The sequence below is a fragment of the Anolis carolinensis genome, unplaced genomic scaffold (genome assembly GCF_035594765.1).
Source record: "Anolis carolinensis isolate JA03-04 unplaced genomic scaffold, rAnoCar3.1.pri scaffold_24, whole genome shotgun sequence".
Classification (NCBI taxonomy): Eukaryota; Metazoa; Chordata; class Lepidosauria; order Squamata; family Dactyloidae; genus Anolis; species Anolis carolinensis.
This window is the reverse complement of record NW_026943833.1, coordinates 25,368-51,391: the sequence shown is the minus strand read 5'-3', so window position 1 is coordinate 51,391 and position 26,024 is coordinate 25,368. Positions and strand designations below refer to the sequence as shown.

Sequence of the window (26,024 nt, the reverse complement as noted above, 5' to 3'; positions counted from 1 at the left end):
ATTTTTTTCTCTATGTTTTCCTCCATATTTTTTTTCTCTATGTTTTCCTCCATATTTTTTTTCTCTATGTTTTCCTCCATATTTTTTTTCTCTATGTTTTCCTCCATATTTTTTTCTCTATGTTTTCCTCCATATTTTTTCTCTCTATGTTTTCCTCCATATTTTTTTTCTCTATGTTTTCCTCCATATTTTTTCTCTCTATGTTTTCCTCCATATTTTTTTTCTCTATGTTTTCCTCGCAAAGGATTCTGGGAAATGTAGTTTTCCTCCCGAAGAAAAGAATGGACGGAAGCCCATTCGTAGCAGCAGGTTGGTGTTTTCCTCTCTTTCTTTTTCTCTTTTTTGTTCATTTTTTTCTCTCTCTTTCTTTTCATTTTCTCATTCTTTCTTCCTTAGGGAAAAAGGGAGGCAAAGGTTGCCTTGTTATTGTTATTTTTCGGTCTTTGTTTTCATTCATTCATTTTTCCCTCCTTCTATTTTCCTTTGTTTTTGTATTTATTCCTCTTTTCCACTCCCTTCTTTTTCTATTATTTTCTATTTTAATATTAATTATTACATTATTATTCTTTTGATTATAATTCGGTCTTTTTTCCTATTTTCCTTCCTTTTTCTCTCTATTTTTTTATTATGTATATTATTATATTATTATTCTTTTATTATAATTCTTTTTTCCTATTTTCCTTCCTTTTTCTCTCTATTTTTTATTATGTATATTATTATATTATAATTCTTTTATTATAATTCTTTTTTCTTATTTTCCTTCCTTTTTCTCTCTATTTTTTTATTATGTATATTATTATATTATAATTCTTTTATTATAATTCTTTTTTCTTATTTTCCTTCCTTTCTTTCGCTCTTCCTCTCCTTCCTTATTATTTATATTGTTATATTATTTTTATTTTATTATAAAAACAATTAATAGTATTTACGTCATATTATTTTTTATTTCATTATAAAATTTTTCATTTTTCCTTTGTTTTCGTATTTATTCCTCTTTTTCTTCCTCTTCTCCATTCCCTTCTTTTTCTATTTTTTTATTATGTTTATTAAGTAAAATAAAAATAATTGAAGTTATATAAAAAATGGAAAATAAAATGTAATAAAAATTAAAATAATATGAACAAAAAAGGAAAATAAAATGTAACAATAATAAAAAATAATGAACAAAAACAAAAAATAAGTAAAATAATGAATAATATTAAATAAAAAAGTAAAAAAATAATTAAAATTGAAATTATATAAAAAATAGGAAAATAAAATGTAATAAAAATTAAAAATAATATGAACAAATAATAAGAAAATAAAATGTAATAATAGAAAATAATGAACAAAAATAAAATAAGTAAAATAATGAATAATATTAAATAAAAAAGTAAAAAAATAATTAAAATTGAAATTATATAAAAAATAGGAAAATAAAATGTAATAAAAATTAAAAATAATATGAACAAATAATAAGAAAATAAAATGTAATAATAGAAAATAATGAACAAAAATAAAATAAGTAAAATGAGTAATATTAAATAAAAAAGTAAAATTAAAATAATTAAAATTGAAATTATATAAAAAATAGGAAAATAAAATGTAATAAAAATTAAAAATAATATGAACAAATAATAAGAAAATAAAATGTAATAATAGAAAATAATGAACAAAAATAAAATAAGTAAAATGAGTAATATTAAATAAAAAAGTAAAATTAAAATAATTAAAATTGAAATAATATAAAAATGGAAAATAAAATGTAATAAAAATAAATAATGAACAAAAATAAAAAGAAGTAAAACAATGAATAATATTAAAGAAAAAAGAAAAATTGAAATAAAATTGAAATAATATGAATGCAAAATAGGAAATTAAAATAAAATAATGATCAATAAACAAAAATAAAAATAAGTACAATAACATTATTATTCTTTTTATTATAATTCTTTCTGTTTTCTTATTTTCCTTCCTTCCTTTCTCTCGTTCCCTCCTTCCTCTTCAACTCTATTTTATTATTATTATTATATTATTCTTTTGTTATAATTCTTTTTCTTATTTCCCTTCATTTCTTTCCTCTCCTTCCTTATTATTTATATTGTTATATTATTTTTATTTTATTATAAAAATAATATTATTTATATTGTTATATTATATTTTATTGTAAAAATAATATTATTTATATTGTTATATTATATTTTATTATAAAAATAATATTATTCATATTGTTATATTATATTTTATTATAAAAATAATATTATTTATATTGTTATATTATATTTTATTATAAAAATAATATTATTTATATTGTTATATTTTATTATAAAAATAATTAATATTATTCATGTCATATTATTTTTATTTTGTTATAAAATTATTATTTATGTTTTATTACAAAAATGTTAATTACATGGTTATATTATTTTATTTTATTATAAAATAATATTATTTATATTGTTATATGTTATTATAAAAATAATTAATATTATTCATGTCATATTATTTTTATTTTGTTATAAAATTATTATTTATGTTTTATTACAAAAATGTTAATTACATGGTTATATTATTTTATTTTATAATAAAATAATATTATTTATATTGTTATATTTTATTATAAAAATAATTAATATTATTCATGTCATATTATTTTTGTTTTGTTATAAAATTATTATTTATGTTTTATTACAAAAATGTTAATTACATGGTTATATTATTTTATTTTATAATAAAATAATATTATTTATATTGTTATATTTTATTATAAAAATAATTAATATTATTCATGTCATATTATTTTTGTTTTGTTATATAAATATTATTTATGTTTTATTTATAGTATTAAAATGTTAAGTATATTGTTATAGTAATTTTAACTAATTATAAATATAATAATTTATATGATTATATTATTTTTATTTTATTATAAAATATTTTTATGGTTATATTTTTATTATAGAAATAATATTATTATTTATATTATATTATTTATATTTTATTATACAAGTGTTAATTATATTGTTATATTATTTTTATTTTATTATAAAATAAATATTATTTATATCCTTATATTATTTTTATTTCATCATAAAAATAAATATTATTTATATCGTTATATTATTTTTATTTTATTATAAAAAAATAAAAAATATTTATATTGTATTTTTACTTTATTATAAAAATAAATATTATTTATATTGTTATAAAAATAAATATTATTATTTATATCATTATATTATTTTTATTTTATTATAAAAATAAATATTATTATTTATATTGTTGTAGTATTTTTATTTTATTAGTAATATATATCATTTTTATATATTATTTATTTCGGTCTCTTTGGTCCCCAAGCTATCAGTGTTTGTATGTTTGTATGTGTGTACATGTGTGTGTGCCTTCTGATTGGCTCCTACTTCCAAATACCAAGTCTATGTGCCAGGTTTGGTCCCAGTCCGTCATTCCTGGTAGTCACAGTAGTCTCTGGAAGTGAGTGAAAGTACTACAAATCCCATCATCCATGATCCGTCTTCCTCCAAACTTCACCAGGATATAAAGTGGGTCATGGGGAGTCTGTGTGCCGAGTTTGGTCCAAATCCGTCATTCGTGGGGGTCACAATGGTCTCAGGAAGTGAGTGAAGGTACTGCAAGTCCCATCATCCATGGTCCATCCTTCTCCAATCCACACCGGGACGTATATTGGGTCATGTTGGGGGGGGGGGGTTCCCATTCTACCAAGTCTGATAATGGTCCGTCATTCATGGGGGTCGTAGTGGTCTCTGGAAGTGAGTGAAGGTACTACAAGTCCCATCATCCGCAGTCCGTCCTTCCCCAATCCACACCGGGACGTATAGTGGGTCATGTTGGGGGGGGGGGGTCCCGCTCTACCAAGTCTGGTCCCGGTCCATCATTCATGGGGGTCGCAGTGGTCTCTTGTAGTGAGTGAAGGTACTACAAGTCCCATCATCCGCAGTCCGTCCTTCCCCAATCCACACCGGGACGTATAGTGGGTCATGTTGGGGGGGGGGGGTCCCGCTCTACCAAGTCTGGTCCCGGTCCATCATTCATGGGGGTCGCAGTGGTCTCTTGTAGTGAGTGAAGGTACTACAAGTCCCATCATCCGCAGTCCGTCCTTCCCCAATCCACACCGGGACGTATAGTGGGTCATGTTGGGGGGGGGGGGGTCCCGCTCTACCAAGTCTGGTCCCGGTCCATCATTCATGGGGGTCGCAGTGGTCTCTTGTAGTGAGTGAAGGTACTACAAGTCCCATCATCCGCAGTCCGTCCTTCCCCAATCCACACCGGGACGTATAGTGGGTCATGTTGGGGGGGGGGTCCCGCTCTACCAAGTCTGGTCCCGGTCCATCATTCATGGGGGTCGCAGTGGTCTCTTGTAGTGAGTGAAGGTACTACAAGTCCCATCATCCGCAGTCCGTCCTTCCCCAATCCACACCGGGACGTATAGTGGGTCATGGGGGGGTCTGTGTGCCAGGTTTGGTCTCAGTCCGTCATTCATTGGAGTCGTAGTGGTCTCTGGAAGTGAGTGAAGGTACTGTAAATCCCATCATCCATGGTCCATCCTCCCCCAAACAACACCAGGACGTAAAGTGGGTCATGGGGAGTCTGTGTGCCAAGTTTGGTCCCAGTCTGTCATTCATGGGGGTCACAGTGGTCTCTGGAAGTGAGTGACAGTACTGCAAATCCCATCATCCACGCCAGAACATATAGTGGGCGATGGGGGGTCTGTGTGTCACGTTTGGTCCTGGTCTATTGTCAATGCCAAGTTTGATCCATGTCCATCATTGGTGGGGGTCGCAGTGACTCTGGAAGTGAGTGAAGGTACTGCAAATCCCATCATCCATTGTCCATTTTCCCCCAATCTGGACCAGGACGTAAAGTGGATTATGGGGGTGAAGTGTGCCAAGTTTGGTCCCAGTCCGTCATTCGTGGGGGTCACAGTGGTCTCTGGAAGGGAGTGATGGTACTGCAAATCCCATCATCCATGGTCTGTCCTCCCCAAAACTTCATGAGGACATAAAGTGGGTCATGGGGAGTCTATGGTGCCAAGTTTGGTCCTCATCCGCTATTACTGGAGGTCACAGTGGTCTTGGGAAGCAAGTGAAGGTACTGCAAGTCCCATCATCCTAGTTCCATCCTCCCCAAAACTTCACCAGGGCGTGAGGTGGGTCATGGGGGTATGAAGTGTCTCATGGGGAGTCTGTATGCCAAGTGTGGTCCCCGCCCGTCATTCATGGGGGTCGCAGTGACTTTGGATGTGAGTGAAGGTACTGCAAGTCCCATCATCCGCAGTCCATCCTTCTCCAATCCAAACCAGGATGTAGAGTGGGTCATGGGGGAGTTCTGTGTGCCAAGTTTTGTCCCAGTCTATTGTCGGTACCAAGTTTGATCCAGGTTCATGTGGGTCGCAGTGGTCTCTTGTAGAGAGTGAAGGTACTACAAGTCCCATCATCCATGGTCCATACCCCACCAAACCACACCAGGACATAGAGTGGGTCATGGGGATTCTGTGTGCCAAGTTTGGTCCCGGTCTGTCATTCGTGGAGGTCGCAGTGGTTTCCGGAAGTGAGTGAAGGTACTGCAAATCCCATCATCCATGGTCTGTCCTCCCCCAAACTTCATGAGGACATAGGGTGGGTCATGGGGATTCTGTGTGCCAAGTTTGGTCCCGGTTCGTCATCCCTGGCAGTCACAGTGATCTCTGGAAGTGAGAGAAGGTACTCTAAATCCCATCATCCATGGTCTACTCTCCCCAAACTGCTCTAGGATGTAGAGTTGATCATGGGGAGTATGCATGCCAAATTTGGTCCCGGTCCGTCATTCGTGGGGGTCACAATGGTCTCTGGAAGTGAGTGAAGGTACTCTAAATCCCATCATCCATGGTCCATCTTCCTCCAAACTTCACCAGGACGTAAAGTGGGTCATGTAGTCTCTGTGTGCCAGGTTTGGTCCCGATCCATCATTCATGGGAGTCACAGTGGTGTCTGGAAGTGAGTGACAGTACTGTAAATCCCATCATCCATTATCCATATTCCACCAAACTTCACCAGGACGTAAAGTGGGTCATGGGGAGTCTGTGTGCCAAGTTTGGTCCCGGTCCGTCATTCGTGGGGGTCACAACAGTCTCTGGAAATGAGTGAAGGTACTACAAGTCCCATCATCCATGGTCTATTCTCCCCCAAACTGCTCTAGGATGTAGAGTTGATCATGGGGAGTCTGTGTGCCAAATTTGGTCCCGATCCATCATTCCTGGCAGTCACAGTGATCTCTGGAAGTGAGAGAAGGTACTGCAAATCCCATCATCCATGGTCCATACCCCACCAAACCGCACCAGGACATAAATCGGGTCATGGGGAGTCTGTGTGCCAAGTTTGGTCCCGGTCCGTCATTCGTGGGGGTCACAACGGTCTCTGGAAGTGAGTGAAGGTACTACAAATCCCATCATCCATGATCCATATTCCACCAAACTTCACCAGGACGTAAAGTGGGTCATGGGGAGTCTGTGTGCCAAGTTTGGTCCCAGTCCGTCATTCGTGGGGGTCACAACGGTCTCTGGAAATGAGTGAAGGTACTACAAGTCCCATCATCCATGGTCTATTCTCCCCCAAACTGCTCTAGGTTGTAGAGTTGACCATGGGGAGTCTGTGTGCCAAATTTGGTCCCGGTCCGTCATTCCTGGCAGTCACCGTGATCTCTGGAAGTGAGTGACAGTACTGCAAATCCCATCATCCATTAAGTTCCCAGTAGTTTTGTTGACGTTGTTGTTCTACAAACAACCTCTTTCTTCTCCCTCGTTCGTTATGCAATCATCCCATTGAGAAAGCCATTAGCAGACGAGAGACGGATCCCAGAATAGCTGCCTTTGTTGTTTTGTTTACGGAAACTAGGCCAGTGTTGTTTACAAGGCGTAAACAAACACGGAATATTTTCTTCGGCGAAAAATATTTCAAAATTATAATATATAGTTATAATTATATAATTAACAACAACGTATGGTATAATAATATAAAATAATATAACATAATATAATATAAAATAATATAATTATAAGCTAGTCTATATATATATATATATATATATATATATAAAAGAGTGGTGGCATCGCGGCAACGCACAAAACAACATAACATAATATAATATAAAATAATATAATTATAAGCTAGTCTATATATATATATATATATATATATATAAAAGAGTGATGGCATCGCGGCAACGCACAAAACAACAAAACGACAGGCCCCCCAACCTCGAAATTTGACAACACAACCCATCATCCACGCCTGTAGTTTTCTTGTTTTGTGCGTCGCCACAGTTTTTGTTGAATGACCTAGAACACAGTTTGTTTGTTGAATGACCTAGAACATTTTTGTCGAATGACCCAGAAAATTTAGTTGAATGACCTAGAACACATTTTTCGTTGAATGACCCAGAACATTTAGTTGAATGACCTAGAACACAGTTTTTGGTTGAGTGACCTAGAACACCGTTTCCTTGTTGAATGACCCGGACCACTATTTTTGTTGACCGACCTAGAACCCGCCCGGGGCCATGGGCTTCCTCCCGGCGCCCTCCTTGCGCGACCTGGTGGCCACGGGCATCCACGCCTTCCGCGACCGCGACACCGTTGCCGTGGTGATGACCGCCACGCTGGCCGCCCTCTTCGTGTGGTACTGCTACCGCGTCGGCCGCGAGCAGCAGCAACAGCAGCGCCGCGCCCGGGCCCATAACCCCGTGTCCCCGTGCCCCGGCGGCGCCCTCCCGGGCGGGGGTCCCGAGGGCCCGTTCTCGAACCCGCGGCTGTACCGGAACCTGCAGGAGTACGCCAAGCGCTACTCGTGGTCGGGGATGGGCCGCATCCACAAGGCCCTCCGGAAGAGCCGCGGCCACCCGCCCGGATCGTTGTCGTCGTCGTCGTTGTCGATCCAGAACCCGGGCGTGTTCTTCCTCCCGGACCTGCCGTCCGGCCCGTACTTCGCACGCGAGGCACAGAAGCACGACGTGGAGCTCCTCGAGCGCAACTTCCCCACCATCCTGGCCGAGCTCGAGGGGCTCTCGCGCCCCCCGGACGCCCATGAATATGCGCACCCTCATTACCATAATCAGCCCCCGGCCCCGCCCCCGGGGTGGAAGGCCAAGGCCACGCTCGCTGGGGAGCGCCTGACCTTCGACCTGGTCTCCCGGGGAACGGTCGTCGGGCGGAATTGCCGCCGCTGCCCGAAGACGTACAGGTTGGATTATTATCATTATTATCATTATATTATAATTTTATTATAAATTATTATTATTATTATTTATTATTATTATTATTGCCACTGCAGTCCAAGGATATGCAGGTTGCATATTATTATTATTAATAATAATAATAATAATAATAATAAATATTTCATTTGTATGTTATTATATTATATTTCATTAGTCATTATTGTTATCATGCTTATTATTATTGCTGCCACTAACCACATACAGATGGTATTATTATAATATTATTTATATTATTATTATTATTATTATTATTATTAGTATTAGTATTATTATTATTATTGCCCCTGCAGTCCAAGGATATGCAGGTTGTATATTAATATTAATATTATTATTATTAATAATAATAATAAATAATTCAATTGTATGTTATTATTATACTACCCACATACAGATGGTATTATATTATTATTATTATTATTATTATTATTATTATTATTATTATTATTATTATTATTGCCACTGCAGTCCAAGGATATGCAGGTTGTATATTATTATTATTATTATTATTATTATTATTAAATATTTCATTTGTATGTTATTATATTATATTTCATTAGTCATTATTGTTATCATGCTTATTATTATTGCTGCCACTAACCACATACAGGTTATATTATTATTATTATTATTATTATTATTATTATTATTATTATTGCCACTGCAGTCCAAGGATATGCAGGTTGTATATTAATATTAATAATAATATTAATATTAATAATAATATTAATAATAATAAATAAATAATTCAATTGTATGTTATAATTATATTATATTGCATTAGTTATATTGTTACATTAATATATTCTATTTTATTACTATTCTATTATTATTATTCTAATATTATTCTATTATTTGTATGTTATTATATTATATTTCATTAGTCATTATTGTTATCATGCTTATTATTATTGCTGCCACTAACCACATACAGATGGTATTATTATAATATTATTTATATTATTATTATTATTATCATTATTATTATTATTATTATTATTATTATTATTATTATTATTATTGCCACTGCAATCCAAGGATATGCAGGTTGTATATTAATAATAATAATAATAATAATAATAATAATAATAATAATAATAATAATAACAATAAATAATTCAATTGTATGTTATTATTATATTATATTTCATTAGTTATATTGTTACATTAATTTATTCTATTTTATTACTATTATTATTCTAATATTATTCTATTTTTATTTTATTATCCTATTATTATATTTAATTTATTTATTTGTAATATATATTAGAAGGCACTTAATACAATGTGATGATGTTCTTCCCAGGTTGTTGTCGGGTCTGCGGACCTGCATGGCGACCGGGAACGTCTTTGGGAACGCCCGGTTCTGTGCCCTCAGACCCGGAACCATCACCGAGGAGCGTTATGGGCCCAGCAACATCCGCCTGCGATGCCACCTGGGTAAGACAGATTTATCACCCCGGGACCCCCACCAGTCTTCCCAGTTGGCCATGCTGGGCCTGTGTGCCAAGTTTGGTCAAGATCCATCATCAACTCCAAATCCCATCATCCATGGTCCGTCCCTTTCCAAACTTCACCAGGTTGTAGAGTGGGTCATGGGGTGTCTGTGTTCCAAGTTTAGTCCCAATCTGTCATTCGTGGGGGTCCCAGTGACCTCTGGAAGTGAGTGACAGTACTGCAAATCCCATCATCCATTGTCTGTCCCTTTCTAAACTTCACCAGGATGTAGAGTGGGTCATGGGGAGTCTGTGTGCCAAGTTTAGTCCCAATCTGTCATTTGTGGGGGTCCCAGTGATCTCTAGAAGTGAGTGACAGTATTGCAAATCCCATCATCCATTGTCTGTCCTTCTCCAAACTTCACCAGGATGTATAGTGGGTCATGGAGTGTCTGTGTGCCAAGTTTAGTCCCAATCTGTCATTTGTGGGGGTCCCAGTGATCTCTAGAAGTGAGTGACAGTATTGCAAATCCCATCATCCATTGTCTGTCCCTTTCTAAACTTCACCAGGATGTAGAGTGGGTCATGGGGAGTCTGTGTGCCAAGTTTAGTCCCAATCTGTCATTTGTGGGGGTCCCAGTGATCTCTAGACATGAGTGACAGTACTGCAAATCCCATCATCCATTGTCCGTCCCTTTCTAAACTTCACCAGGATGTAGAGTGGGTCATGGGGTGTCTGTGTGCCAAGTTTGGTCCCAATCTGTCATTCGTGGGGGTCCCAGTGACCTCTGAAAGTGAGTGACAGTACTGCAAATCCCATCATCCATTGTCCGTCCCTTTCTAAACTTCACCAGGATGTATAGTGGGTCATGGGGTGTCTGTGTGCCAAGTTTAGTCCCAATCTGTCATTTGTGGGGGTCCCAGTGATCTCTAGAAATGAGTGACAGTACTGCAAATCCCATCATCCATTGTCTGTCCTTCTCCAAACTTCACCAGGATGTATAGTGGGTCATGGAGTGTCTGTGTGCCAAGTTTAGTCCCAATCTGTCATTTGTGGGGGTCCCAGTGATCTCTAGACATGAGTGACAGTACTGCAAATCCCATCATCCATTGTCCGTCCCTTTCTAAACTTCACCAGGATGTAGAGTGGGTCATGGGGTGTCTGTGTGCCAAGTTTAGTCCCAATCTGTCATTTGTGGGGGTCCCAGTGATCTCTAGACATGAGTGACAGTACTGCAAATCCCATCATCCATTGTCTGTCCCTTTCTAAACTTCACCAGGATGTAGAGTGGGTCATGGGGAGTCTGTGTGCCAAGTTTAGTCCCAATCTGTCATTTGTGGGGGTCCCAGTGATCTCTAGAAATGAGTGACAGTACTGCAAATCCCATCATCCATTGTCTGTCCCTTTCTAAACTTCACCAGGATGTAGAGTGGGTCATGGGGTGTCTGTGTGCCAAGTTTGGTCCCAATCTGTCATTTGTGGGGGTCCCAGTGACCTCTGAAAGTGAGTGACAGTACTGCAAATCCCATCATCCATTGTCCGTCCCTTTCTAAACTTCACCAGGATGTAGAGTGGGTCATGGGGAGTCTGTGTGCCAAGTTTAGTCCCAATCTGTCATTTGTGGGGGTCCCAGTGATCTCTAGAAATGAGTGACAGTACTGCAAATCCCATCATCCATTGTCTGTCCTTCTCCAAACTTCACCAGGATGTATAGTGGGTCATGGGGAGTCTGTGTGCCAAGTTTAGTCCCAATCTGTCATTTGTGGGGGTCCCAGTGATCTCTAGAAGTGAGTGACAGTATTGCAAATCCCATCATCCATTGTCTGTCCTTCTCCAAACTTCACCAGGATGTAGAGTGGGTCATGGGGAGTCTGTGTGCCAAGTTTAGTCCCAATCTGTCATTTGTGGGGGTCCCAGTGATCTCTAGACATGAGTGACAGTACTGCAAATCCCATCATCCATTGTCCGTCCCTTTCTAAACTTCACCAGGATGTAGAGTGGGTCATGGGGTGTCTGTGTGCCAAGTTTGGTCCCAATCTGTCATTCGTGGGGGTCCCAGTGACCTCTGAAAGTGAGTGACAGTACTGCAAATCCCATCATCCATTGTCCGTCCCTTTCTAAACTTCACCAGGATGTATAGTGGGTCATGGGGTGTCTGTGTGCCAAGTTTAGTCCCAATCTGTCATTTGTGGGGGTCCCAGTGATCTCTAGAAATGAGTGACAGTACTGCAAATCCCATCATCCATTGTCTGTCCTTCTCCAAACTTCACCAGGTTGTATAGTGGGTCATGGAGTGTCTGTGTGCCAAGTTTAGTCCCAATCTGTCATTTGTGGGGGTCCCAGTGATCTCTAGAAGTGAGTGACAGTATTGCAAATCCCATCATCCATTGTCTGTCCCTTTCTAAACTTCACCAGGATGTAGAGTGGGTCATGGGGAGTCTGTGTGCCAAGTTTAGTCCCAATCTGTCATTTGTGGGGGTCCCAGTGATCTCTAGACATGAGTGACAGTACTGCAAATCCCATCATCCATTGTCCGTCCCTTTCCAAACTTCACCAGGACGTAAAGTGGGTCATGGGGTGTCTGTGTTCCAAGTTTAGTCCCAATCTGTCATTTGTGGGGGTCCCAGTGATCTCTAGAAATGAGTGACAGTACTGCAAATCCCATCATCCATTGTCTGTCCCTTTCTAAACTTCACCAGGATGTAGAGTGGGTCATGGGGTGTCTGTGTGCCAAGTTTAGTCCCAATCTGTCATTCGTGGGGGTCCCAGTGACCTCTGAAAGTGAGTGACAGTACTGCAAATCCCATCATCCATTGTCCGTCCCTTTCTAAACTTCACCAGGACGTAGAGTGGGTCATGGGGAGTCTGTGTGCCAAGTTTGGTCCCGGTCCGTCACTCATGGGGGTCACAGTGGTCTCTGGAAGTGAGTGAAGGTATTGCAAATCCCATCATCCATGGTCCGTCCCTTTCCAAACTTCACCAGGTTGTAGAGTGGGTCATGGGGAGTCTGTGTTCCAAGTTTAGTCCTGGTCCGTCACTCATGGGGGTCACAGTGGTCTCTGGAAGTCGGTGAAGGTTTAATGGGCCTTAAGAAGTATTGGTAATAACAAGGCAGCAGGAGTGGAGGTGCTGAAAGCCCCATCATCCATGGTCCATTATTCTCCAATCCATCCCAGGATGTATAGTGGTCCCAGTCCATCATTCGAGGGGGTCACAGTAGTCTCTGGAAATGAGTGAATGTACTGCAAATCCCATCATCCATTGTCCGTCCTTCTCCAATCTACACCAGGATGTATAGTGGGTCATCATGGTTCTGTGTGCCAGGTTTGGTCCCGGTCTGTCACTCATGGGGGTCGCATGGGTCTCTGGAAGTGAGTGAAAGTACTGCAAATCCCATCATCCATTGTCCGTCCTTCTCCAATCTACACCAGGATGTATAGTCGGGTCATGGGGAGTCTGTGTGCCAAGTTTGGTCCCAATCCTTCATTCATGTTGATCTCAGTGGTCACTGGAAATCAGTGAAGGTACTGCAAATCCCATCATCCATTGTCTGCCCCTTTCCAAACTTCACCAGGACGCAAAGTGGGTCATGAGATGTCTGTATGCCAAGTTTGGTCCCAGTCCGTCATTCGTGGGGTTCACAGCGGCCTCTGTAAATGAGTGAAGGTACTGTAGATCCCATCATCTGCTGTCCATCCTTCCCAATCCACACCAGGACGTAAAGTGGGTCATAGGGTGTCTGTGTGCCAAGTGTGGTCCAAGTCCATCATTCGTGGGGGCCTCAGTTGTCTCTGGAAGTGAGTGAAGGTACTGCAAATCCCATCATCCATGCTCCATCCTCTACCAAACTTCACCAGGATGTAGAGTGGGTCTTGGGGTGTCTGTGTGCCAAGTTTGGTCCCAATCCGTTTTTCGTGGAGGTTGCAGTGGTCAATGGAAATCAGTGAAGGTACTGTAGATCCCATCATCCATCGTCCATCCTTTTCCAAACTTCACCAGGATATATAGTGGGTCATAGGGTGTCCGTGAGCCATGTTTGGTCTTGGACCGTCATTCCTGGTGGTCACAGTGGTCTCTGGAAGTGAGTGAAGGTACTGTAAATCCCATCATCCATGGTCCATCCTCCCCCAAACTTCACCAGGATGTAGAGTGGGTCATATGGTGTCTGTGTGCCAAGTTTAGTCCCAGTCTGTCATTCGAGGGGGTCACAGTGGTCACTGGAAGTGAGTGAAGGTACTACAAATCCCATCATCCATGATCCGTCTTCTTCCAAACTTCACCAGGATGTAAAGTGGTTCATGGGTAATCTGTGTGCCAAGTTTGGTCCAGATCCATCATTCGTGTGGGTCTCAGTGGTCTCTGGAAGTGCATGAAGGTACTGTAAATCCCATCATCCATGGTCCATCTTCCTCCAAACTGCAACAGAACGTAAAGTGGGCCATGGGGCTTCTGTGTGCCAAGTTTGGTCTTGATCAGTCAATGATGTAAGTCACAGGGGTTTCTGGAAGTGAGTGAAGGTACTGCAAATCCCATCATCCTTCATCCATTCCTTTCAAATCTCTGTGTGCCAAGTGTGGTCCATGGCTTTCATTGATTATTATTTTATTTATTTACGATTTTATTTTTATATAATTTATATTATTTTTTAATATCATTTGTATTTATTGTTATTACTTTATTATTATAATTTTACTATTATTTATTTCCGTGGTCCGTTTTCCTCCAAAGTTCGCCAGGACGTATAGTGGGTCTTGGGGTGTTTGTGTGCCAAATTTGGTCCCGGTCCGTCATTCGTGGGGGTCGCAGTGGTCTCTGGAAGTGAGTGATGGTACTGTAAATCCCATCATCCATGGTCTGGCCTCCCCCAATCCACACCAGAACATATAGTGGGGTCATGGGGAGTCTGTGTGCCAAGTTTGGTCCCAATCCGTCATTCATGTGGATCTCAGTGGTCACTGGAAATCAGTGAAGGTACTGCAAATCCCATCATCCATTGTCTGCCCCTTTCCAAACTTCACCAGGACATATAGTGGGTCTTGGGGTGTCCGTGTGCGAAGTTTGGTCCTGGTCCATCATTTGTGGGGGTCCCAGTGACCTCTGAAAGTGAGTGAAAGTACTGCAAATCCCATCATCCATGGTATGTCCCTTTCTAAACTTCACCAGGACGTAGAGTGGGTCATGGAGTGTCTGTGTTCCAAGTTTAGTCCCAATCTGTCATTCGTGGGGGTCCCAGTGATCTCTAGAAGTGAGTGACAGTACTGCAAATCCCATCATCCATTGTCCGTCCCTTTCTAAACTTCACCAGGACGTAGAGTGGGTCATGGGGAGTCTGTGTGCCAAGTTTGGTCTTGATCAGTCATTGGTGGGAGTCGCAGTGCTCTGAGGAAGTAAGTAAAGGTACTGCAAGTCCCATCATCCATGGTCCATCTTCTACCAAACTTCACCAGGATGTAGAGTGGGTCATGGGGCGTCTGTGTGCCAAGTTTCGTCCCAGTCCGTCATTCATGGGGGTCACAGTGATCTCTGGAAGTGGATGAAGGTACTGCAAATCCCATCATCCATAGTCCATCCTCCCCCAAACCACATCAGGACGTAGAGTGGGTCATGGGGACTCAGTGTGCCAAGTTTCGTCCCGATCCGCCATTCGTGGGGGTCCCAGTGGTCCTTAAAAGTAACTGAAGGTTTAATGGGCCTTAAGAAGCATTGCTAATAACAAGGCAGTAGGAGACGATTTCCAAACAGTCGGAAATGACACCTCCGCCACATACAAACATACAGATTTTTTTTAATGATGTGTATAGATAGCCTTCCATTGAAAGTAACGGCGGGCTGTGCCTCTGTCGGGAGAGCTTGAATGGGGTCCGTCTTGTTTTGTTTTAGGCCTAAAAACGCCGAGCAATTGTGAGCTGGTGGTTGGCGGTGAACCCCAGTGTTGGGCGCAAGGAAGGTGCCTCCTTTTCGACGACTCTTTCTTGCACACCGCCCGGCATTCAGGTATATTATTATTATTATTATTATTATTATTATTATTATTATTATTATTATTATTATTATTATTATATTATTATTATTATTATTATTATTATTAATTACTAATATTATATATTGATAATATTTGTATTATATTATATTGATGAGTTAATATTTGGAAAATAAATTATGTATTATTATTATATTATATTTTTATTACCAATAGATTGTATTATTATTATATTAATTAGATATGTATTATTATTATATTATATTTTTATTACCAATAGATTGTATTATTATTATATTAATTAGATATGTATTATTATTATATTATATTTTTATTACCAATAGATTGTATTATTTTTTATTATTTTATTATTTTTATTATATTATTTTTAATAGTACAATCTATTGGTAATAAAAATATAATATAATAATAATATAATATAATAATAATAATATTAATACATATCTAATAATAATAATAATAATAATACATATCTAATAATACATATCTAATATCTATATTATATTTTTATTACCAATAGATTGTATTATTTTTTATTATTTTATTATTTTTATTATATTATTTTCAATAGTATTTTATTATTTTAGTATTAATAGTATTTAATAGTATTTAGTAATACTATTTAATAGTATTTTATTATTATTATTATAATCAATAATTATATTAATTAGATATTATTATGCTATTATTGACAATAATTATTTTTACATTAATTATATACATATTATCATTATATATTGATAATATTTCTTTATATTATATTGATGAGTTAATATTTGGAAAATAAATTATGTATTATTATTATATTATATTTTATTACCAATAGATTATATTATTATTATATTAATTAGATATGTATTATTCTTATATTATATTTTTATTACCAATAGATTGTATTATTTTTTATTATTTTATTATTTTTATTATATTATTTTTAATAGTATTTTATTATTTTAGTATTAATAGTATTTAATAGTATTTAGTAATACTATTTAATAGTATTTTATTATTATTATTATAATCAATAATTATATTAATTAGATATTATTATGCTATTATTGACAATAATTATTTTTACATTAATTATATACATATTATCATTATATATTGATAATATTTGTATTATATTATATTGATGAGTTAATATTTGGAAAATAAATTATGTATTATTATTATATTATATTTTTATTACCAATAGATTGTATTATTTTTTATTATTTTATTATTTTTATTAAATTATTTTTAATAGTATTTTATTATTTTAGTATTAATAGTATTTAATAGTATTTAGTAATACTATTTAATAGTATTTTATTATTATTATTATAATCAATAATTATATTAATTAGATATTATTATGCTATTATTGACAATAATTATTTTTACATTAATTATATACATATTATTATTATATTATTATTATAATATAATATTATTATATTATTATTATATTATTATATTATATTAACTATAATAACTGTAATTGCAATAATATAATTATTATAATTGATCACTATATTTTGCTATATTGTTCTAGGTTCTTATTTTATATTATTATAATTATATATAATTAATTATTAATATTATTATCTTATATTATTATAATGGATCACTATATTTTGCTATATTGTTCTAGGTTCTTATTTTATATTATTATAATTATATAGTATTAATTATTAATATTATTATATTATATTATTATAATTGATCACTATATTTTGCTATATTGTTCTAGGTTCTTATTTTATATTATTATAATTATATATTATTAATTATTAATATTATTATATTATATGATTATAATGGATCACTATATTTTGCTATATTGTTCTAGGTTCTTATTTTATATTATTATAATTATATATTATTAATTATTAATATTATTATATTATATTATTATAATTGATCACTATATTTTGCTATATTGTTCTAGGTTCTTATTTTATATTATTATAATTATATATTATTAATTATTAATATTATTTTATATTATTATAATTGATCACTATATTTTGCTATATTGTTCTAGGTTCTTATTATTATATATTATTAATTATTAATATTATTATATTATATTATTATAATGGATCACTATATTTTGCTATATTGTTCTAGGTTCTTATTATTATATATTATTAATTATTAATATTATTATATTATATTATTATAATTGATCACTATATTTTGCTATACTGTTCTAGGTTCTTATTTTATATTATTATAATTGATCACTATATTTTGCTATATTGTTCTATGTTCTTATTTTATATTATACTAGTTTGATTATTATTAATTATTATAATATTATTATTAAATATTTTATATTATTAATATAATATTAATATTAATATTAATATTAATATTAAACAGTGCCAGGATGTAAAGTGGATGATGGGGCTTAAGTGTGCCAAGTTTGGTCCCAGTCCGTCATTCGTGGGGGTCACAGTGGTCTTTGAAAGTGAGTGAAGGTACTGCAAATCCCATCATCCATGGTCAATCCCCCTCCAAACAGTGCCAGGATGGAAAGTGGATGATGGGGGTTAAGTGTGCCAAGTTTGGTCTCGATCAGTCATTGGTGGAAGTCGCAGTGGTCTCTGGAAGTGAGTGAAGGTACTGCAAGTCCCATCATCCATGCTCCATCTTCTACCAAACTTCACCAGGATGTAGAGTGGGTCTTGGGCTATCTGTGTGCCAAGTTTGGTCCCGGTCTGTCATTCGTGGGTGTCACAGTGGTCTCTGGAAGTGAGTGAAGGTTTAATGGGCCTTAAGAAGCATTGCTAATAACAACGGAAAATGTAATATAATAATGGAAAATAATATAATAGAAAATATTATCATATTAATAATAATAATAGTAATGGAAAAATATATTAGACATAATAATAGAAATAATAATAATAATAATGGGCCTTAAGAAAGAAGCATTGCTAATAACAAGGCAGTAGGAGTGAAAGTACTGCAAATCCCATCATCCACGGTCCATCCTCCCCCAAACTTCACCAGGACGTAGAGTGGGTCACGGGGAGTGTGTGTGCCAAATTTGGTCCCGGTCCGTCATTCGTGGGGGTCCCGGTGGTCTCTGGAAGTGAGCGAAGGTTTAATGGGCCTTAAGAAGCATTGCTAATAACAACGGAAAATGTAATATAATAATAGAAAATATTATCATATTAATAATAATAAACAATAGTAATGGAAAAATATATTAAACATAATAGAAATAATAATAATATTAATAATGGGCCTTAAGAAAGAAGCATTGCTAATAACAAGGCAGTAGGAGTGACAGTACTGCAAATCCCATCATCCACGGTCCATCCTCCACCAAACTTCACCAGGACGTAGAGTGGGTCACGGGGAGTGTGTGTGCCAAATTTGGTCCCGGTCCGTCATTCGTGGGGGTCCCGGTGGTCTCTGGAAGTGAGCGAAGGTTTAATGGGCCTTAAGAAGCATTGCTAATAACAACGGAAAATGTAATATAATAATAGAAAATATTATCATATTAATAATAATAAACAATAGTAATGGAAAAATATATTAAACATAATAGAAATAATAATAATATTAATAATGGGCCTTAAGAAAGAAGCATTGCTAATAACAAGGCAGTAGGAGTGACAGTACTGCAAATCCCATCATCCACGGTCCATCCTCCACCAAACTTCACCAGGACGTAGAGTGGGTCACGGGGAGTGTGTGTGCCAAATTTGGTCCCGGTCCGTCATTCGTGGGGGTCCCGGTGGTCTCTGGAAGTGAGCGAAGGTTTAATGGGCCTTAAGAAGCATTGCTAATAACAACGGAAAATGTAATATAATAATAGAAAATATTATCATATTAATAATAATAAACAATAGTAATGGAAAAACATATTAAACATAATAGAAATAATAATAATATTAATAATGGGCCTTAAGAAAGAAGCATTGCTAATAACAAGGCAGTAGGAGTGACAGTACTGCAAATCCCATCATCCACGGTCCATCCTCCACCAAACTTCACCAGGACGTAGAGTGGGTCACGGGGAGTGTGTGTGCCAAATTTGGTCCCGGTCCGTCATTCGTGGGGGTCCCGGTGGTCTCTGGAAGTGAGCGAAGGTTTAATGGGCCTTAAGAAGCATTGCTAATAACAACGGAAAATGTAATATAATAATAGAAAATATTATCATATTAATAATAATAAACAATAGTAATGGAAAAATATATTAAACATAATAGAAATAATAATAATATTAATAATGGGCCTTAAGAAAGAAGCATTGCTAATAACAAGGCAGTAGGAGTGACAGTACTGCAAATCCCATCATCCACGGTCCACTTTGTCTCGTCTTCCAGGTCCAGCAGAAGAGGGGCCACGCGTGGTCTTCCTGGTGGACTTGTGGCACCCCAACGTGGCCGCGGCCGAGCGCCAGGCCCTCGACTACATCTTCGCTCCGGGACGGTGATCGTGGTCACGAGGATCACCACGATCACGACTGTGATATTTTTCACCATGGGGAAACCGTTGTGCGAGAGCAATTGTGAACACACACACACATTTACACAATTGTGGATCTTTTGTCATGGGGAAACCATTGTGCGAGAGCAATCGTGAACACACACTCACACGATTGTGATATTTTTAGTCATTGAGAAACCGTTGTGCGAGAGCAATTGTGAACACACACACACATTTACACAATTGTGGATCTTTTGTCATGGGGAAACCGTTGTGTGAGAGCAATTGTGAACACACACTCACACGATTGTGATATTTTTAGTCATTGAGAAACCGTTGTGCGAGAGCAATTGTGAACACACACACACATTTACACAATTGTGGATCTTTTGTCATGGGGAAACCGTTGTGCGAGAGCAATCGTGAACACACACTCAGACAATTGTGATATTTTTCGTCATTGGTGAAACCGTTGTGCGAGAGCAATCGTGAACACACACTCAGACAATTGTGATATTTTTCGTCATTGGTGAAACCATTGTGCGAGAGCAATTGTAAACACACTCACACATTTACACAATTGTGGAATTTTTGTCATTGAGAAACTTTGGTGCGAGAGCAATTGCGATCACACTAACACATTTACACAATTGTGTATTTTTTGTCATTGAGAAACCATTGTGCGAGAGCAATTGTGAACACATACTTTCACAATTGTGATGAATTTTTCGTCATGGGGAAACCATTGTGTGAAAACAATTGTGAACACATACTCACACAATTGTGATATTTTTCCCTCATTGGGGAAACCGTTGTGCAAGAGCAATTGTGAACACACACTCTCTCACACATTTGCACAATTGTGATATTTTTCATAATTGGGAAACCATTGTGTGAGAACAATTGTGAACACACACTCTCACAATTGTGATGAATTTTTCGTCATTGGGGAAACCATTGTGCGAGAGCAATTGTGAACACACTCTCACACACACATTTACACAATTGTGGAATTTTTGTCATTGGGAAACCATTGTGTGAAAACAATTGTGAACACACACTCACACAATTGTGATGAATTTTCCGTCATTGGGGAAACCCTTGTGCGAGAGCAATGGTGAACACACACACATTTACACGATTGTGATATTTTTTCTCATTGGGATAACTTGTGCGAGAGCAATCGTGAACACACACTCAGACAATTGTGATATTTTTAGTCATTGAGAAACCGTTGTGCGAGAGCAATTGTAAACACACTCACACATTTACAAAATTGTGGAATTTTTGTCATTGTGAAACCATTGTGTGAGAACAATTGTGAACACACACTCACACAATTGTGATGAATTTTCCGTCATTGGGGAAACCCTTGTGCGAGAGCAATGGTGAACACACACTCACACACACATTTACACGATTGTGATATTTTTTCTCATTGGGATAACTTGTGCGAGAGCAATCGTGAACACACACTCAGACAATTGTGATATTTTTAGTCATTGAGAAACCGTTGTGCGAGAGCAATTGTAAACACACTCACACATTTACAAAATTGTGGAATTTTTGTCATTGTGAAACCATTGTGTGAGAACAATTGTGAACACACACTCACACAATTGTGATGAATTTTTCGTCATTGGGGAAACCATTGTGCGAGAGCAATTGTGAACACACACTCTCACACACACATTTACACAATTGTGGAATTTTTGTCATTGGGAAACCATTGTGTGAAAACAATTGTGAACACACACTCTCACAATTGTGATGAATTTTTCATCATTGGGGAAACCATTGTGTGAAAACAATTGTGAACACACACTCACACAATTGTGATGAATTTTTCATCATTGGGGAAACCCTTGTGCGAGAGCAATTGTGAACACACACTCTCACACACACATTTACACAATTGTGGAATTTTTGTCATTGGGAAACCATTGTGTGAGAACAATTGTGAACACACACTCACACAATTGTGATGAATTTTTCGTCATTGGGGAAACCATTGTGCGAGAGCAATTGTGAACACACACTCTCTCACACACATTTACACAATTGTGGAATTTTTGTCATTGGGAAACCCTTGTGCGAGAGCAATGGTGAACACACACTCACACGATTGTGATATTTTCCGTCATTGGGAAACCATTGTGCAAGAGCAATTGTGAACACACACACACACACACAATTGTGATATTTTCCCCTCATTGTGCGAGAGCACAAGCGAAACCGTATCACACACAAGCGACACGCAATCAGCACGGAACAATTTTTACGTCGATCACTGCCTTTGCACAAGCACACAATTCTTATTTTTGTCAATTTTGTAAGTGTGCAGAAGTGTAGTTGTGCGATGCACACAATCACGGTGTGAATTAGTATTTGTATTTTTGGCTGGTTTTTTGCACTAGTGTCCCTCGTGTGAAAATTATCACACAAGGATATGGAAAGTAATCCTATTTTATTGTGTTTTCTGCTTTTTTGCACAAGTGATCCTCGTGCAAAAATTATTGCACAAAGATATGGAATTAATCCTATTTTTTGTGTTTCCCTCGTGCAAAAATTCTCGCACAAGGATATGGAAAGTAATCCTATTTTTGTGTTTCCTGGTTTTTTGTACAAGTGTCCCACGTGCAAAAGTTCTCACACGAGGATATGGAAAGTAATCCTATTTTTGTGATTCCCTCGTGTAAATATTCTCGCACGAGGATATGGAATTAATCCTATTTTTTGTGTTTTTCTTGTGCAAAAATTATTGCACGAGGATATGGAATTAATCTTATTTTTGTGTTTCTCTCGTGCAAAAATTATTGCACGAGGATTTTGAATTAATCCTATTTTTGTGTTTCCCTTGTGCAAAAATTATTGCACGAGGATTTTGAATTAATCCTATTTTTGTGTTTCCCTTGTGCAAAAATTCTTGCACGAGGATTTTGAATTAATCCTATTTTTGTGTTTCCCTTGTGCAAAAATTATTGCACGAGGATTTTGAATTAATCCTATTTTTGTCTTTCCCTTGTGCAAAAATTATTGCACGAGGATATAGAATTAATCCTATTTTTGTCTTTCCCTTGTGCAAAAATTCTCGCACGAGGATTTTGAATTAATCCTATTTTTGTGTTTCTCTCGTGCAAAAATTATTGCACGAGGATATAGAATTAATCCTATTTTTTGTGTTTCACTCGTGCCAAAATTCTCGCACGAGGATAATGAAAGTAGTCCTATTTTTGTGTTTCCTTCGTGCAAAAATTCTCGCACGAGGATTTTGAATTAATCCTATTTTTGTCTTTCCCTTGTGCAAAAATTATTGCACGAGGATTTTGAATTAATCCTATTTTTGTGTTTCCCTTGTGCAAAAATTATTGCACGAGGATATGGAATTAATCTTATTTTTGTGTTTTCCTTGTGCAAAAATTATTGCACGAGGATATGGAATTAATCTTATTTTTGTGTTTCTCTCGTGCAAAAATTATTGCACGAGGATATGGAATTAATCTTATTTTTGTGTTTCCCTTGTGCAAAAATCCTTGCACGAGGATATGGAAAATAATCCAATTTTTTTGTGTTTTCTGGTTTTTGCACTAGTGATCCTTGTGCAAAAATTATTGCACGAGGATATGGAAAATAATCCTATTTTTTGTGTTTCCTGCTTTTTTGCACTAGTGATCTTTGTGCAAAAATTCTCACACGAGGACATGGAATTAATACTATTTTTTGTGTTTCCTTTGTGCAAAAAATTCTCGCACGAGGATATGGAAAGTAATCCTTTTTTTGTTTCCTTTGTGCAAAAAATTCTCGCACGAGGATATGGAAAGTAATCCTTTTTTTGTGTTTCCTGGTTTTTTGTACAAGTGTCCCTCGTGCAGAAATTCTCGCACGAGGATATGGAATTAATCCTATGTTTTGTGTTTCCCTCGTGCAAAAATTCTCGCACATGGATATGGAAAATAATCCAATTTTTTGTGTTTCCTGCTTTTTTGCACTAGTGATCCTTGTGCAAAAATTCTCGCACGAGGATATGGAAAATAATCCAATTTTTTTGTGTTTTCCTGGTTTTTGCACGTGTCCCTCGTACAAAAATCCTTGCACGAGGATATGGAAAGTAATTCTATTTTTTGTGTTTTCTGGTTTTTGCACTAATGATTCTCGTGCAAAATTTCTCGCACGAGGATGTGGAAAAGAAGAGACACGTAATTCTATTTTTTGTGCCGTTTTCCTCGTGTGTTTCGTTCGTTTCCGGAAATTTCTGGAAAAAAAAGAGTGTCGTCTTTTGTCGTCGACGTCTTTGTTATCGAAATATATCTATATATTTCTCACAAATAAAAGAAAACAGGGACAAAACACGGGCAGAACCAATAATGGTGAATAGTGATTTCACACTTGTGAACAATTGTGAGCTTTTGTTATGAGATATTGTGAACATTTGCCGTGAAACTGTATTATTTAAATATATTTTTGATTATTTTATTATCTATTTTAGCCTAATATTTTTTATTTTCAATAGTATATTTTATTGTTATATTTTATTTTCATGTTATAAATAATTATTATTTAATATAAATATTATTGTAATTCCATATTATTATTATTTTTCTATTATTATTCCAATTATTATGCCTATTTTATTATATTTTATTATTTTTCTATTATATTATTATTTTTCCAATTTGCCAATAATAAAAATATTTTGTCAATATTATTATTGTATGTTGTTTTATTTCACTTAAATATTCTAATTTATTGTTATTGATCTGCCTAATAATAATAGTAATGATAATAAAAGAATATTTAAAATAACATAAATAAAATATAATAAAATAACAATAATAAAATTTCTCTCACAAAAATGGCATTATATTATATATATTTTATAATCTTATAAAATATTATTTTATATTTTATAATTATGTTATATAATAATAATATTATTATTATAAAAATAATTATATTACTCTATATTGAGCATAATATAATAATAATAATAATAATAATAATAATAATAATAATAATAATAATAATAGATATTTCTCGCCTTAGCCTTTGTTGCCGTAGCATCACGGAAACGAGAGCCTTATTATAATATTGTAATTATTGTTATTATAATAACAATAAAATATAATAACAAAATAGTAATATAATAATACAATATAATAATCATATTCTATAATGTAATAATAATAAAATACAATAATACTAGTAATATAATACAATAATAAAATATATATAATACTGGTAATATAATATAATATAATATAATAATAATATACAATATTAATATAACAATAGTAATGTATAATAATATACTAGTAACAATAAATATACTAGCAATATAATACAATAATAAAATATAATAAATAATAGTAGTAATATAATAATAAAATATAATAAATAATAGTAGTAATATAATACAATAATAAAATATATATAATACTGGTAATACAATATAATATAATAAAATATAATAAATAATACTGGTAATATAACACAATAATAATAAAATATAATCATATAACAATAGTAATGTATAATAATTAATATACTAGTAATATAATACAATAATAAAATATAATAATACTGGTAATATAATGTAATATAATAATAATAATAAAATATATTAATATAACAATAGTAATGTATAATAATATACTAGTAACAATAAATATACTAGTAATATAATACAATAATAAAATATAATAAATAATACTAGTAATATAATAATAAAATATATATAATACTGGTAATATAATATAATATAATAAAATATATTAATATAACACTAGTAATGTATAATAATATACTAGTAACAATAAATATACTAGTAATATAATACAATAATAAAATATATATAATACTGGTAATATAATATAATATAATAATAATAAAATAT

The 26,024-nt window shown here is 35.0% G+C and overlaps 1 protein-coding gene across 2 annotated transcripts; it reads left to right on the top strand.

Annotated features, from left to right (window-relative positions):
- The first annotated feature begins 242 nt into the window (after positions 1–242).
- On the top strand, positions 243–24,071 carry asphd2 (aspartate beta-hydroxylase domain containing 2). Of its 2 annotated transcripts, XM_062966574.1 has the most exons (5): positions 244–309; positions 7,537–8,231; positions 9,569–9,702; positions 15,580–15,693; positions 20,029–24,071. In XM_062966574.1, exons 2-5 carry the CDS (start codon positions 7,552–7,554, stop codon positions 20,136–20,138), a joined length of 1,038 nt encoding a protein of 345 aa, XP_062822644.1. In that variant the 5' UTR covers positions 244–309; positions 7,537–7,551; the 3' UTR covers positions 20,139–24,071. The 2 variants fall into 2 exon arrangements, with proteins under 2 accessions (XP_062822645.1, XP_062822644.1); XM_062966575.1 differs by lacking the exon at positions 15,580–15,693 and having other exon boundaries at positions 243–309.
- The last annotated feature ends 1,953 nt before the right edge of the window (positions 24,072–26,024 follow it).

Excerpts from the sequence above, each read along its gene's own strand:
- asphd2 (XM_062966574.1), top strand. The coding sequence starts at position 7,552 with ATGGGCTTCCTCCCGGCGCCCTCCTTGCGCGACCTGGTGGCCACGGGC. Across the intron at positions 8,232-9,568 it reads CGCTGCCCGAAGACGTACAG|GTTGTTGTCGGGTCTGCGGA; the intron begins GTTGGATTATTA and ends TGTTCTTCCCAG. Across the intron at positions 15,694-20,028 it reads GCACACCGCCCGGCATTCAG|GTCCAGCAGAAGAGGGGCCA; the intron begins GTATATTATTAT and ends CTCGTCTTCCAG.